The 15500-nt window shown below is 35.5% G+C and overlaps 1 protein-coding gene across 1 annotated transcript in view; it reads left to right on the top strand.

Annotated features, from left to right (window-relative positions):
* The window catches only part of BAZ2B (bromodomain adjacent to zinc finger domain, 2B), a 159875-nt gene extending 150911 nt beyond the window's left edge, over positions 1 to 8964 (top strand). The window contains exons 32-35 of the mRNA XM_006872029.1: positions 1001 to 1147; positions 6547 to 6812; positions 7055 to 7198; positions 8811 to 8964. Of these exons, the coding sequence (XP_006872091.1) occupies positions 1001 to 1147; positions 6547 to 6812; positions 7055 to 7198; positions 8811 to 8964 (711 nt within the window). The remainder of the gene's footprint in view (positions 1 to 1000; positions 1148 to 6546; positions 6813 to 7054; positions 7199 to 8810) is intronic.
* Positions 8965 to 15500: the final 6536 nt, after the last annotated feature.

Here is a 15500-nt window from a genome sequence, read left to right on the forward strand (position 1 = left end):
ACTTTAGATGTTTTCATATTGATTATAGGGCGTGTTCTATTGTGACTGAAATTATGAACTAAATATCAAAAAAATGCTAGCTCTTACCCTTTTTAACACATCTGGAAAGTTTGCACGTGTTCTCTGTTCTTCTTTCCCTTTGTTAATACAAATTTATTGTATTAAATATGTATACATGAAAAGAAACTTTGCAGATATGACCGCTATGAGTTGAAATTGACTCAACGCTGTGGGCTTGTCTTGATTTATAATTTGCTTTTGTGGTACAAACATTTTTTTTCAATAGAGAAAAATAATTTTAGTTTTAGCTCTAGAAAATAAATCACAACCTCTTAAGTGATTTTATTTAATTTATCGTATCTAATTTTTTCCTTAAAAACCACTTTGTAGTGAAGCATTTTATGTACTTGTAGTACGTATTTGATATGATTTTCAAAATCCTGATTTGAATACTTTGAAATCATTTTTAAAACAAAAAATAAATGAATATATAATATAGTCAAACTCTAGGGGCATCTTTTGTGATTATATATACAATTCTAATCCAAATGCAAGTTTCTTAATTTGCATCTTTAGTAATAACTAACCCTTATTCCTTTCTCAGCCTATCATAAGGATGCTAAGATAATCAAAAGATAAAACGCCTTTTTAAAAGACCACCACATATTAAAGCTGTTCATTGCTCTATGTGCTCTAATGTCATGTTAATTATTTCACATGTTAATGTGTACTTGCTTCTGAAGTGTGTGCAGGCATTCAGCCTCTAGCTTTGTTTCCTTGCGGTGTACCTGAAATGCGCATTGATCCCAGCAGAACTGTTCACCCCGTCCTGTGGTCCATATCTGTGTAATGAGAGATACATAGATGTGTATGGCTACTGTCTATTTGTTAGCAAGCGGAATGTTCATTACTAATACACATTAGGAATTCTAGATTAACATCCCAATAACTATTATTCAAAGCAGAGGGTTTACTTTAAATGGTTTTTCATATGTTGTAGTACTGCCAGATCTGCCGGAAGGGGGATAATGAAGAACTGCTACTCCTCTGTGATGGCTGTGACAAAGGCTGTCACACATATTGCCATAGACCCAAGATCACCACAATACCAGATGGGGACTGGTTTTGTCCAGCTTGCATTGCTAAGGTAAGACTGATCTCAAACTGACCTTTGAAGATGCCAGATCAAAATGCAGAACATTATTAGGAGGTGGTTGTTGTTTTTAATCTATTACTCACCCCTATAAAGTTTATCTTTAAAATTTGCAATTCAGTGTTTTTCAGTATACTCACAGAGTTGTGTAACCATCACCTTTTCCTAACTCCCCCCAAAAGACCCCTTGAGCCCTCCCCACAGCCCTTGACCAGCACTGGTCTACTTTCTGTCTCTATACATTTGCCTATTCTGGACATTTCGTATAAATGGGATCGTATACTTTGTGACTGGCTTCTTTTACTTAGCATAATCTTTTCAAAGTTCATTCATGTTGTATCATGTAACAGTACTTCATTCCTTTTGGATGGTCAAATAAATTCCATTATATACCACATACTATTTATCCAGTCATCATTTTATGGGCATTTGGGATTTTTCTGCTTTTTGGTTAATGTGAAAATGCTATAAACATTCTTTACAAGTTTTTATGTATATATATGATTTTTGTTTTCTTGAGGATATGCCTAAGTCTGCAATTGCTGGGTCCTATGGTAAATGTATGCATTTTAAGTAATTGTTCAGTGTCATTTAAAATAGAAAACTGAACTCATACTGTTAATTGAAAAAGGAGCTAAATGATAAAATGGAAAGAAATCATTTTGAATTTAGAAAGCAAAGAGTAAGAAGTATGAAAGGATCAGCAGGTACTGAGGACCCAACTTTCTGCTCGGTGTTGCCTACCTCATTCACTGTCTCCCATGTTAATTTATTGACCTAATCATTACCAGCCTCTCCACAAACTCAATTGCAAACATACATTTTGTCTGTTAACCCCTTTCTCACTTTCTAAAGCTCTCAATCTTCAACAAATCTTTTTGACTCCACCAGGACTTTAATTTATTTAAGACCTTTCCACTGTCCCTCTCTTCCTACGTTCTTCTTTCCTCCTATAGCTCCTTTACCTTTCTCTTATGTGCTAAGAGCATAATTATGCTTAATCCACTTCTCTGTCTTCTCCAGCACCTACACATGTATATTTTAATGTAGCTGGGGAATACACCCAGCCCATCTGACTGGTGCCATCTGAATTCAATATCTGTAACCTCTACAGGCCTGTGATGTTGCCTGCTTGTCATCCTTTCTCTGTAGTCACTAACCTCTGACCCTGCCTCCCCGGCTGTCATTGTCAGCTGCTGGCACACTCTCACATCACTCCAAAAATGGAAGCCATCGAAAGAAAATACCCTACACACATAAAAATTACACAACCATATCTACCACCTTTCTTGCATCTGGGTTCACATACTCTACCTTCTGTCCTGTTGCCATGAACTGTTAGCGCTCTCAACTAGGTCAGTTCTTCTACTGTGCCTCAGGTCCCATTCCCTCTCACCTTTATAGGGACACTACTCCAATAACTGGAGTCCTGGTGTGGCGCAGTGGGTTAGTGCGCCAGAATGCAAAGCCGTTTGCACTGCAAGGTTGGCAGTTCAAGCTCACCAGCCGCTCCTTGGAAACCCTATACAGGGTCGCTATGGGTCGGAACTGACTCGACAGCACATCACAACAACAACAACTCCAACAACTGTCCCTTCTCCTGCATCATCAATTTCTCCTTCTCCACTTTTCTCATCCTAAATTTTACACGACGGCAACAAATTCAGAATATTTTTAAAACATCTTGTGAACCAAACAGCGCATTGTATGTTGTTAGACACAGGTTGCAACTTCTGATATATAAATATTCAAACATGAGCCCTTGGATATGTAATCTGACCGGTTCTGCCTAGGACCCACTGAAGTACTTCTTTGAATTTGGGCTCTAGCAAGATGAGAGGGCAAGCAGGCGGGAGTGGGGAAGTGGAGGGTAGGTGGTTAAAGTATGTGCACCTACACTATTTAATGACGTAAGCTGATAAGCATCATTTACCAAAGAAATTTATGAGAAATCATTGTCTTTTCTTCAACATCAAAAAAGTCTTTTGATTCTGTGATTTAAATTTCCTGTTTTCTCACTGTATTAATTCATCAGAAAATGATCACAAATAGTATTTTACTTCAGATTGCAAGTAGAGGTTTTGGACAATTATTCATGAAGTTTTGTTCTTTTTATTTTAAGTAACACAGCAGTTCAACCTAATTTATATAATTTCATTAAATGAATCTTTCCCTTATTATATTAAACATTGTCTTTATCTTTTATTATTTCAGAGTGCTAAGAGCTTAGTACTATTTGAAAGGCAAAAATAATGAAATTTTAGTGAATGAAAATTGACAAACTAAATGGAGAAAAGACTTACTAAAACATTTTAATTGTTTCAGTTTAGTGACAAGTAGTAGTGATTCTTTGTTATGGGGCAAGTGTTGGATTTATGGTTTGCCTTATTATTTCAGTCAATTAAAACATCTTCCTAATTGTGCTTTTAACTTGCCAATAGAGAAATAATTCTAATTGCTTATCTTAAAGAGCAGTGTTTTTTAAATATTGCTAGAAAGGATCATGAGGTACTCCAAGAAGTTGATCTGGGCTGCTAGCTGCAAGATCAGCTGTTCGAATCTACCAGCAACTTATCAGGAGGAACATGAGGTTTTCTGCTCCCATAAAGATTTACAGCCTCAGAACCCTATAGAGCTGGGGTAGAGAATGTCCAGTACATGGACTATATATAAGGCCAACAAAATCATTTAGTCTGGCCCTGCCAACTAGAACCGCAGTTCTAGTCATTACATTGTTCTTGTTAAGTGCTATTGAGTTGGTGCCAACTCATAGTGACCCTGTATAGGGTTTCCAAGGAGCGGCTGGTGAATTTGAACCGCCAGCCTTATGGTTCAAACTGACCTTGTGATCCAGTGCTTTTAACCCACAGCACCATTTTAGGGGTGAGTTAATGAGATATTTGACCAAATATAGCAAGCTACTCTTTAAATTGATATTTTGGATGGCCCATGTATGATGTTAGAAATTTTGGCTGGTAAAAGGTTCCCCACCCCTGCTGTAGAGGGCCATTATGAGTTGGAAATGACTCAGTTGCACTCACACCACCACCACTCTTAAGAGATGTTCTCAGCCAAATCCATTTCTAGAAAACAGTCCATTTTAAATTATTGCTGGAATAGGTCTGTTGTGCATAGAGTAGCTATGAGTTGGAACTGACTCTAGAGCACCTAACAGTAAGAACAGCAAAGTTCTATGACTCTACAGTCTAGGATTTCATAACAGTCTGGTTAAGGACAAAAAAAAAAAATCATGTTTCAAAAGAAGGTAAGCACTGTTTCGGGAAATCAAAGCAAAAACCATAAAATACTAGTGACATTGCATGTCTCTTTTCTTTGAGCTACTATTTGTATTATCAAATATAACTTTCTGAAGTGAGAATTATTTGCTTGTTTCTCAATTTGGGGGGCAGAGAAGAAGTACCTCATTATTGCATCAATGGGCTACTTGCAGTATTGTGATTTAATTTCATGAAGCCACATGACGCTTTTTTCCATGTAATTTTAGCTTAGCAATTTTACAAATGAGAAAACAAAGCCTCACAGGTATTTTTGTCCTAAGTTTCCTGACTTGTTAGTGACCGAACTGTACCTGGAATACACATCCTTTGATTATATATAAAAATCTTTGATACCATTTCTTTCTACATTGTTTTCTTTAAAATAGACATAGCCTTCCCTTCCCGTTCAATCTTTCACCATTGCTTTATTCATTACTAGGAACTCCAAGTTTGTATAACTCTTTTATAGCAGAGACTTTTTATTCCCTATCCAGGAAAAATGCAATAAAACCTAGTCGATTTGGTTACTTAATAAGAGCTTCTCTCTATTTCATGCTTCATGGGCTCTTTTTCATGTTTTGGCCTAGCTTCTTAATACCCTTTGTTTATATTCGCCTTTCTAAAAAACTGTATGCTAAAAAGAATCCTTCTGTAATCTTTAAAGCCATTCATTTAGTTATTGGCTTACATTAAAGGAATACTGCCTGTGAGTTCTAGAATACTTTAATAAAATGGATTACCCTGAAATCAGCATCTTTGTTTTTAGGGCTATAGTTAGCACTAGGGTAAGTGTTCCACGTAGAGATTGGCAAAGTCTGGTGTAAGGCTTGGTCTAGTTTTAGAGTCACAACTGTTGTTGTTACGTGCTCTTGAGTCGGTTCCAACCCTGTATAGGGTTACAATTCGGTTTTTATTTCTTAAAATCTACATGATTTCCTCTTCATTAGGATGTTCTGTAACTATTTTACTCATCATTTCCTCTTTTTACTTCATCTTTTTAGAAGGGTTTTTGGTTGCAAACTTGTGTCTCTGGTTCCCTGTTTTCAGTCTTGTAGGTTTGTTTTCCTTTTAATACTTCTTTATCTGAGTTGGATTCTGGATGATACAGCCTTGTATGTTAATCTCAGGTCTGATGTTGTTGCATCTCTGTCCTAAGAAAACTCTTTAGTGTGTTTTGTAAGGTTGGTATGAATTTTACAAACTATTTTCATTTCTGTATAACTGAAAATGTCCTAATTCCATATTTGATGGACAGTTTTCTTGTGTATATGATTCTTGGTTGACAATTTTTTTTCTTTCAGAGTTTTGTATTCTTGCTTGCTTCGCTTCAGCTGAGAAGTCAGAGCTCAGTCATATTAATTTTCCTTTGTATGTAACTTTTTGTTTTCCGCAAACTACTCAGGATTCTTTCCTTTTCTTTGGTTTTGAAAAGTTTGATTATAATATGTCTTCGTGATTTGGGGGGGGTCTGTCTTCTATGGTGTTCGTTCAACTTGAATGCACAGCTTCTCATTTTTCTTGATGTTAGGGAAGTTTTCTTATAACAAATCTTTGACAGTTTTCTCTATGGTATTTTTTGTCTTTTCCTGTTCTGGAATTCCAATCACACATCATGTACCTGAAGGCCACTATAGGGACAGCTACCCAAAGAAGCTCAAGATGGCCAAGCAGCTCCATGCCAGCTGACAACCTGCCATTTTTCTTTTCTTCAAATGCTCTGTCCCATCAGGATTCAGTCCACCTCTCCATCTCATCCTCTGAAACTCAGGGTCCCAGGATTACCATCCATGTGTGTTTCAATTGGTCTCCCACATACTGGTGCCGAGGGTCCACTCAGCACATCTGACTACTCCATCGTCTTGCTCAAAAAGCATCTTCAAGTTTAAAAATTCTTAAGATGAATAGATTTTTCATTTTTCATGCTTAATTAGATTATAGCCAGGTATTATAGGAGAACAAATTTAAAGAGCTTTTTGAAAATAACAAAATTATCAACTTTCTAGACCAGAGATTTTTTTCATTTGTTTGTCCTGTCAGACTTTCATAATTTAAAATCATGTGAATTCTGCAAGCAGTCATTTGTTTATGTATCGCTTACTTTTTTTTTTTTTAAAGGCAAGTGGTCAAACTCTTAAAATCAAAAAGCTTCACGTCAAAGGAAAAAAGACAAATGAGTCAAAGAAATGCAAGAAAGTATCTTTAGCAGGAGATACTGAAGATGAAGACTCTGCATCTACAAGTAGTTCACTAAAAAGAGGAAACAAAGACCTCAAAAAAAGAAAAATGGAGGAAAACACTTCTGTTAACTTGTCAAAACAAGAAAGTTTTACTTCTGTAAAAAAACCTAAAAGAGATGATTCCAAGGACCTAGCTCTTTGCAGGTACTATCTTTTTACAACTTTCCATTTTCCTTGTTTAGTCATTTTACCATATTAATGATTCTTTTTGAGTAATTAGTACGTAAATGTGTACCTTTGTCTTTTAAAAATAAATTAATTTCTGTTAAATTTTAACTTCTAAAATGATAATAAATAAATTTTCTTTTAGCAAAAACAAAAAACTGTATAATAACAATAGCTCATTCTAGAGCATAGATATTGACTTCAAACATTATGTTCTTTAGTATGATCCTGACTGAAATGGAAACTCATGAAGACTCATGGCCTTTTCTACTTCCTGTAAACTTGAAACTTGTTCCTGGTTATAAGAAAGTTATTAAGAAGCCTATGGATTTTTCCACAATTAGAGAGAAACTAAGTAGTGGACAGTAAGTAAATCACTCCCATTTAGTAATTATCAAACGCCTGATATGTAGTGAGCACGTTTCAGGTTATCCAAGGATGCATTAATTAAAAACAAAGATATAGGCCCTGACTTTGGAGAACTGAATGAATATATTTGGCTAGAGTTGTTGTTGTTGTTGTTGTTGTTATGTGCCATGGAGTCGGTTCCAACTCATAGTGACCCTGTACAGGGTTTTTGAGGCTGCAAATCTTTACAGGAGCAGAAAGCCTTATCTTTCTCCTGAGGAACAGCTGGTAGTTTCAAACTGCTGACCCTGAGGTTCACAGCCTGATTTGTAACCACTGTGCTACCAGACAGAGCTCCTTGGCTAGAGGAGAATAATATTATTGAAGTAGTTAAAAGGCAGTCTGATAAACCTTCTTTTGACCACCTTGGAAGGGCACCAAACCCAGGTGGAGGGTCATGAAAAGTATCAGGGAAACTTCCCAAAGAAAGTAACAGAATCTGGAGGCAAAATGTTAATGGTTTGCATTGTGAATCAATGGAATTAATATTGACACCGTCTTATGTGGGTTTAATAAAAATTGACTTTAGAATATTTTGAGCTTATCACAGTGCTAGAGTAGAGGATAATTAGAAATTTTAAATATGAAAAAGTTTTCATTTGGGTTGTTAAAGAATACTAAAAATGCATTGATTAAATATAGGAAAACACTATGATTTGCTCTTCTCCACCATTGACCTCCAGGTCCTATCCCAAAAGTAAAATGGACTTTCAGATTACAGTTAATGATTTTTTTAAGACCACCTCAAACTGATGCCACTAAGATAGTGGAATTTAGCTAGTTCTGGGTAGTGACCCACTATGGAACCCCAAGAAAGAAGCCATTCACTTAAAGAACAAGCCCACACAAAGCCATTCCTCATGTGATAAGTGCCCAGGAGTTGCAGAGCTGCATTCTTTTCGCCAGTCCCCACTCCTCTTGTTGATATATACGAGTTTGGTGGTGGTGGTGGTGTGCCGTGGAGTCGGTTCCAACTGATAGTGACCCTGTATAGAGTTTCTAAGGCTATACATCTTTACAGGAGCAGAAAGCCGCCTCTTTCTCCCATGGCTAGTATATCAGTATAGCTTAATATAGCCTAAGACTTAGAGCAAAGTTTCCAAAAATATGCAAAAAGAACTTTTGCATTAAAATAAAAATTACATAATATATGAGTATTTAAAAATCCCATTATTATTGTAATTATTATTATAATTCAATATGTTATTTAGTTTTTCTGAATGAGTCCTGTAACAGAATTTCAATACAGGTCATACAGAAAATGGGCATGAGGAAGCATCAGTTAGTTGGAATCTGTCTTATTCTTCAAAGAGATTAGGTCTGTCCGTTTAGCCAGTCTTTTAATCTTATATGGTAGCAGACATAGAATTTTAAAAAATGTTTTGTTTATAAGAGTTACATATGTTTACATGTATTTTACATGTTACATATAGTTTATGTAACAGTTCAAAGACAGTAATCCTACACTTGCTCCTTTTCTTTTTCCTTCAGTTTACTTCTAATGTTACCTTTAATGTACTTCCTTCATTTTTGTTTATAAATCGTCTCTAATCATGTGTTTTCTTGCAGGTATCTGAACCTTGAAACCTTTGCTCTAGATGTCAGGCTTGTTTTTGACAACTGTGAAACATTTAATGAAGATGATTCTGATATAGGCAGAGCTGGCCACAGTATGAGGAAGTTTTTTGAAAAAAAGTGGACAGATACTTTCAAAGTGAGCTGAAGTTATAACAACTTTATTTTTCCTTTTAAACAAGGACAAATGAGACCAGCAATGTGAACTGTATTTACATAAACGTGCAAGGCACATACATAATGACTTTTTTTTTCCTTAAAATAAGTATCAAAAAAAAAAAAAAAAAAAAAAAGTAAGTCAAACAATTGGAGGAGATTGTAATCATTGCAATGAATCCATGTAAAGTTGATGTTCTCTCACGTAAACTATCACTCACTTCAAAAAAAAAAAAAAAAAAGTATCCGAAGAATGATACCATTTTTAAAGGCTTCACTCCTACAACAACCAAGGCCCTTGGTTATTGGTTTGTGTGATTTATCAGCTAATTTAGGTAGAACAGGGAAGCACACCCAAAGAATTTTCAAAGGAAAGGGTGTTATAGTGCAATAGCAATTAAAATCTATCAAATCGCACTGAATATTCAATACCAGAGCTCTAACTTGGGAAATGGTTCTCCTTTCCCTCTCAATAAATATCTATTTTTCATTTTTTTTACTTTGTAGTTTATTTTTTAGTGAATGTATTTAATTTTATGAATTATTTATGATTAAACCACATCCAGAATCTTCGTTTTCTGTGAAAAGGAAGAACTAGAAAAATTGCTTTAAATCTTGAAAATACAACAAGGAATGTTTTAAAATATAAAACAAAGCCAAGTTAAACTGTTTACACTGATGTGCTATAAAAGCACCAAAAATAAACTTTACTGTAGAGTTACAAGTACATTTATATATATGTTGCTGCATCACTTGTGTAGTTAAATTGTATTTCCAGACAGTGAAGAAAAATTAACGTGTATATACTGTTCATTATTGTTTATATTAAGTCTTGTTTTAAATATGTATTATGTGTATATATTGTTTGCAGACATTATTGTTTATGCCTTAGGAGGACTGTAGCATTTTATTTGAGTCTGAAGGTAATTATAGCTCAATAGCTTGTACAGTAATTATCCTCTACCAACACTGTGGCGTCTCCTTAATCTTGGTAGTGCCTGCCTTTGAAACAGGGTGTAGGGGATATTAGTTTTCCATTTTTCTATTTTGTTATATAATTTCAAGCCACCAGGGCCTAAATTAAAGTATAATCATTTGTATCCATGTGGAATAAAATTGTGACAATTTCCTACGCACACAGTATTTTTTCATAGAAACATTTCCCTCCCATTTGCCTTGCCTCAGAAATAAATTTAAAAGACATTTGTAACCACTGTGTTTTATCTACTGTGTGTTGTGGTGGCCTGTTGGAGGCAAATAGATCAGAATTTTTTTTGTACCTATGTAAGAGTACTTGAAATTTTATTTAAAATAAAATGTTGTGGAAAAGGTAGCATCCTTTTTTTTAGGAGTGTTATTTTTCACTACTATGTGTGGCACGGATACAATAAAAGACTTTTACAAACTAGTTTTTTTTTTTACTTTTTCGTAATGAACCTGAAAATATATTCTTTTCAAATAGGCAGTTAATTTCAACTTGATTTTTATACAATCATAAAGGAGGAGCAGCAGACTGTGACTAAAAGACATTGGGCTAGGTGGAGGAGGATGGATCTGAGTCATGAGGTTTACTTTCAAGGAGCCCTAGTGGTGCAGTGGGTGAAACACTGGAGTGCTAACCGAAAAGCGAGTGGTTCAAACTCACCAGCTGCTCTGAATGAGAAAGATAAGGCTGGCTGCTTCCATACATATTTAGAACTTTGGAAACTACAGGTCTACTCAGAACTGACTGAACAGCTATGGGAATTTAGGTTTTGATATGACTTTCTGAGTTTCTTAACCTCTCTGGATCTTGTTTTATTTATTTCACATCTTTAATATGCAATTATTAAGATACATTTTTAAAGTCTTGCTCTGATATGAGAAATGTCTCGCTGGTAGACACACCTAACAGTTGTCAATAAGAAAAGCCGATCATATAAATTAGTCTAAGTCATGAGATACATATTCAAGCATTCAAGAAAAATGACTTGACGCTCTGCAGGGCCCTGTGCTGGGCTCCAGGAAAACACTGTAAACAAGACAGGCATAGGTCCTGCCCACATGGAGTTTACAGCCTAGTGGAGAAATGGCCCCTATTTTATGAACACAACTTTTAGTTGTGAAGGAAGAATAAAACAGCTTTGAAGAAAAAAAAAAAAAACCTTAAAATGTTTGGAAGCCACAGAATAAGTCTTCCATAGTTTGTGAAAACTTATATGAAAATGTTACTGTGTAATGTAAAAATTTATATGAAGATGTTACTGTGTAAATATGTCAGCTTTTATTAACCAAATATTGCAGTGTTGCCTTAAGTGGGGTGGTGGTTGTTGTTAGGTGCCATCAAATGAGTACCAACTCAGCAACCTTATGCACAACAGAACAAATCCCCGCCCAGTCCCGTGCCACCGTCACAGTCGTTGCTACACTTGAGCCCATTGCTGCTGCCACTGCAAATCTATCTCATTGGGGGTCTTTCTCTTTTTTGCTGACCCTCTGCTTTACCAAGTACGATGTCCTTCCCTAGGAACTGGCCGCTCCAGTGGTCTTTATTCACTGTCCAACTTTCACATGTGTATCAGGCTATTGAAAATACCATGGCTTGGATCATGTGCCCCTTACTCCTCAAACTGACATCTTTGTTCTTGAACAAATTTAAAACAATCAAAAGTACCATGTGGAGCAGGAAACAAGGTAATTTATGTTAAGTGGTGTACATAAAAGCCTTGGTATTTGTATTTGCTTTAAAATCTTGTCTCAAGAACTAAACACTGCCATTGAGTCCATTCATACTGATAGAGACCCCATGTAGTGTTCCTGAGGCTATAAACCTTTCCAGGAGAAGAATGCTTCATCTTTCTCCTGTGCTTGTGGGTTCAAATTACTGACCTACAAATGAGAAACTGAGTACCTAAACTCACATGTGTATATATATACACACCCACAAAACAGACATTTTTTTCAAGAGTAATCATTTTCTTTTCAAACTAAAGACAATCTCTCTGAAAAAAAGTAAAAGAATAATTATTGGCTACTTTGAACTGGTGCATCCATTATCGCTATTTAAAGGGGTAGTGGGTTTAGGAAGTAATCAGCATGAATCTAAGATCCCAAAAGGGCCAAATTGAACTAGGGGATAATTACAAAAAAGTCCTCTCTCTCTCTCTCTCTCTGGTATCGCATAGTTGCACATGTAAACACACGCTTCCATTAAAAGAAATTAAGTTTGAACCTGGACCTTTCAATCTTTAGTCCTAATTGCTTTATAAATTGTAGAAAACTGAACTGCCCTTAAGTTTAGACTTTAATGATGACTCGAATGGTGACCAGCTAAGAATAACCAATCAAGCAAAAGCCAATGCTGTTGAACCCATGCAATAATAATTAGATTGAAACTGTACATAGAGGGTAAATTAATATGTATTTGTTTATTAACTATTTAGTTGTGAAAATTAGGGGACATTTATTTATAAATGTATCTTGAACTCAAAAGAACTAAATTACCATCAGTGCAAAGATTATCTCTTTTTCTTATTCCAACCTACAAATAAAATCTGCTGGAAACACTAATTTTAATCCTATTTACAGTACATCTGGTCTGAATGTACCAGTCTGCGGTACTTCTCTTTTCCATCACCCCCACCACCCATACCCTTTCAGGAAGTTAAAATTCCTGTTTTTGCCTTTTCTCAATAAACCCATCCTTAACAAGGAAATCAGATAACAATCATTTACTCTTTATTGTAAATTTAATTTATGGGCTGCCTCTTTCTAGGTTATCTGCATTTGAAATAGATCCATTTGAGAAATGAAAGAGGTTTGTGTCATGTCAAAAGAATTTCATTCCAACAAGCAGATAAGGGAGGGAATATTTTTAAAGAACTGAAATTTTCTTTCTACAATAATATGTCATAGTAAAACCTGACCCTCAGCACTTGAAATCTTGCTTTAATAAGATCTCTCAGGCCTGGTTACCATGCTACTTTAAAACATAATATAATAATAAGTCTCAACTAGAATAAACTGAAGTCATATTCCTTCATAGCCCACTCCCCAGTATTCTTACAAACTTCCTCTTTTGGTTCATACGTTTTATATATTTATCTAGGTATATATATATCTTTTAAGGAGCTCTGGTAGCATAGTGATTACGAATCGGGCTGTGAACCGCAAGGTCAGCAGTTCGAAACTACCAGCTGCTCTGCGGGAGAAAGATGAGGCTTTCTACTCCCGTAAAGATTTACACCCTCGGAAACCCTGTACAGGGTCGATATGAGTCGGAACCGACTCCATGGCACATAACAACAACAACAACATATATATCTTTAAAAATACAGTATGAAAATATATGTGGTGTTTTTTATATTTATATTCAGTTGCATTATGCTGACAATCTCATTTTGTTTTTTATTCTATTTTTCTTTCTTTTTACTTTTTATTGTGGATTGAGTGAAGGTTCAACAAAGTATGTACTTTGCTTCATTACAATGATTGCAGTTCCCTCCTTGTATTATCTATCACTTAACGCTTGAACTCTTGAGTTCCTCCCTGTGTCTCATGCTACCTTCATTTTACCTCTGCCAACCTCCTTCTTGATGTATATTTCGTGCGCTGTCTGTCATGTTAACATGTGTCTGCTCTCTATACCATGAACAGTTTCCCCTCTAACCCTTGTAAACCATCATAGAATGTTTCTTTTGTCAAGAAAATGTTTTCTTAATTCTTTACAACAGTGACCTCATACAACATTTATACTTTTGTGATTGACTAATTACACTCAAAGGAGCTCTGGTAGCATAGTGGTTACGACTCGGACTGTGAACTGCAAAGGTCAGCAGTTCGAAACTCCAGCTGCTCCGCAGGAGAAAGATAAGGCATTCTGCTCCCGTAAAGATTAACAGCCTCGGAAACCCTGTGCAGGGTCTCTATGAGTCAGAACCGACTCCATGGCACATAACAACAACAACAACAATTACACTCAGCATAATGTCCTCCAGGTTCATCCTATTGTGCGATATTTTGTAGATTCATCATTATTTTTCAAAGATGTGTAGTATTCCATTGTGCATATGTACCAAAGTTTGTTTAACCATTCTTCTGTTAATGGGTATTTAGGCTCTGTCCTTTAGATGTGTCTCTTATAGACAGCATACTGAAGGATCCTGTTTTCTTATCCATTCTGCTACTTTCTGTCTCTTGACTGGTATGTTGAATCCCTTTATATTCAGTGTAATTATCAATAGGTATAAATTATTTGCTGTATTTTTTTTTTTTGTGGTGCTGCTGGTTTCTTTGTTGCACATAATTTTTTGCACTGAGTTAATTTTGTTTGTGAGTTTTCAGTTTCATTTTGTTGAGCTATTTTAAGTCTTTCTGATTTTCTCTTTTATTTTGATGTGAAGGTATATTAATTTTCTTTGAAGTTACCCTGCAATCTATTAATTTTTCCTTGTTTAAAACAGTCTGGTTTTTTTCTTGAAATCTACTTGACTTCTTTGCCATTTGGAAGTTCTGTATCTACATGATTTCCTCTTTTTGCTTTGCAGTTGGCTTCATCATAAATTGGTATCTCTGGTTCCCTACTCTCAGCTTGTTTTACTTTCTTGGTTGGTTATGGTCGTGTGCTGTTGAGTTGGTTCTGACTCATAGAGACCCTGCATAGGGTTTCGGAGGCTGTAAATCTTTATGGGAGCAGAAATCCTCATTTTTCTCCTGTGAATCGACTGGTAGATTCTAACAGCTGACTTTCTGGTTAGCAGCCCAACTCGTAAACCACTATGTTACCAGGACTGTTACTTTAAAAACTTCTGTATCTGGATTAAGTTCTAGGTGGTGGTGGCATATATGTTATTCTCAGGTTGTTGTTCGTTCTCAATCCAAATAAGACCCTTTAGTATTTTTTGGAAAGTTGGTCTAGTTATTACAAATTCCTTTAATTTCTGTTTATTTGAAAATGTCCTAATTTTGCTGTCGTACTTGAAGGACAGCTTGCTGTGTATATGATTCTTGGTTGGCAATTTTTTTTTTTTCTTTCAGAGTTTTGTATATGTCATACCATTGCCATCTTGCCTATATAGTTTCTGTTGAGAAATTAGCATTAAGTCTTAACTAAATATAATCAATTTATTTACTTTGTAAGTAAATTTTTCATTTTTCCCTGAGCTGCTCTCAGGATTCTTTCCTTGTCTCTGGTTTTAGAAAGTTTGATTATGGTATGTCTTGTTGATTTTCTTTTGAGATCTATCCTGTTTGGAGTTTGTTCAGTTCCTTGTATGTTTATCTTCTCATATTTCATGATGTTAGGGTAGTTTCTTTCCAACAACTCTAAGACAGTTTTCTCTGTGTTTTTTTTATCATCTCTTCCTGTTTTAGAATTTCAGTCACCCTTTTTATTGCATTTCAGTCACTCTTGTTATATTCTTCATGGTGTCCCACAAAACTCTTAGATTTCCTTTGGATTTTCTTATTCTGTTTATGATTGTTCTTCTAGCATACTAGTATTGTAATATTTATCTTCCAACTCCTGGTGTGGTGCTGTGGATTAATGTG

Source organism: Chrysochloris asiatica, unplaced genomic scaffold (genome assembly GCF_000296735.1).
Source record: "Chrysochloris asiatica unplaced genomic scaffold, ChrAsi1.0 scaffold00181, whole genome shotgun sequence".
NCBI lineage: Eukaryota > Metazoa > Chordata > Mammalia > Afrosoricida > Chrysochloridae > Chrysochloris > Chrysochloris asiatica.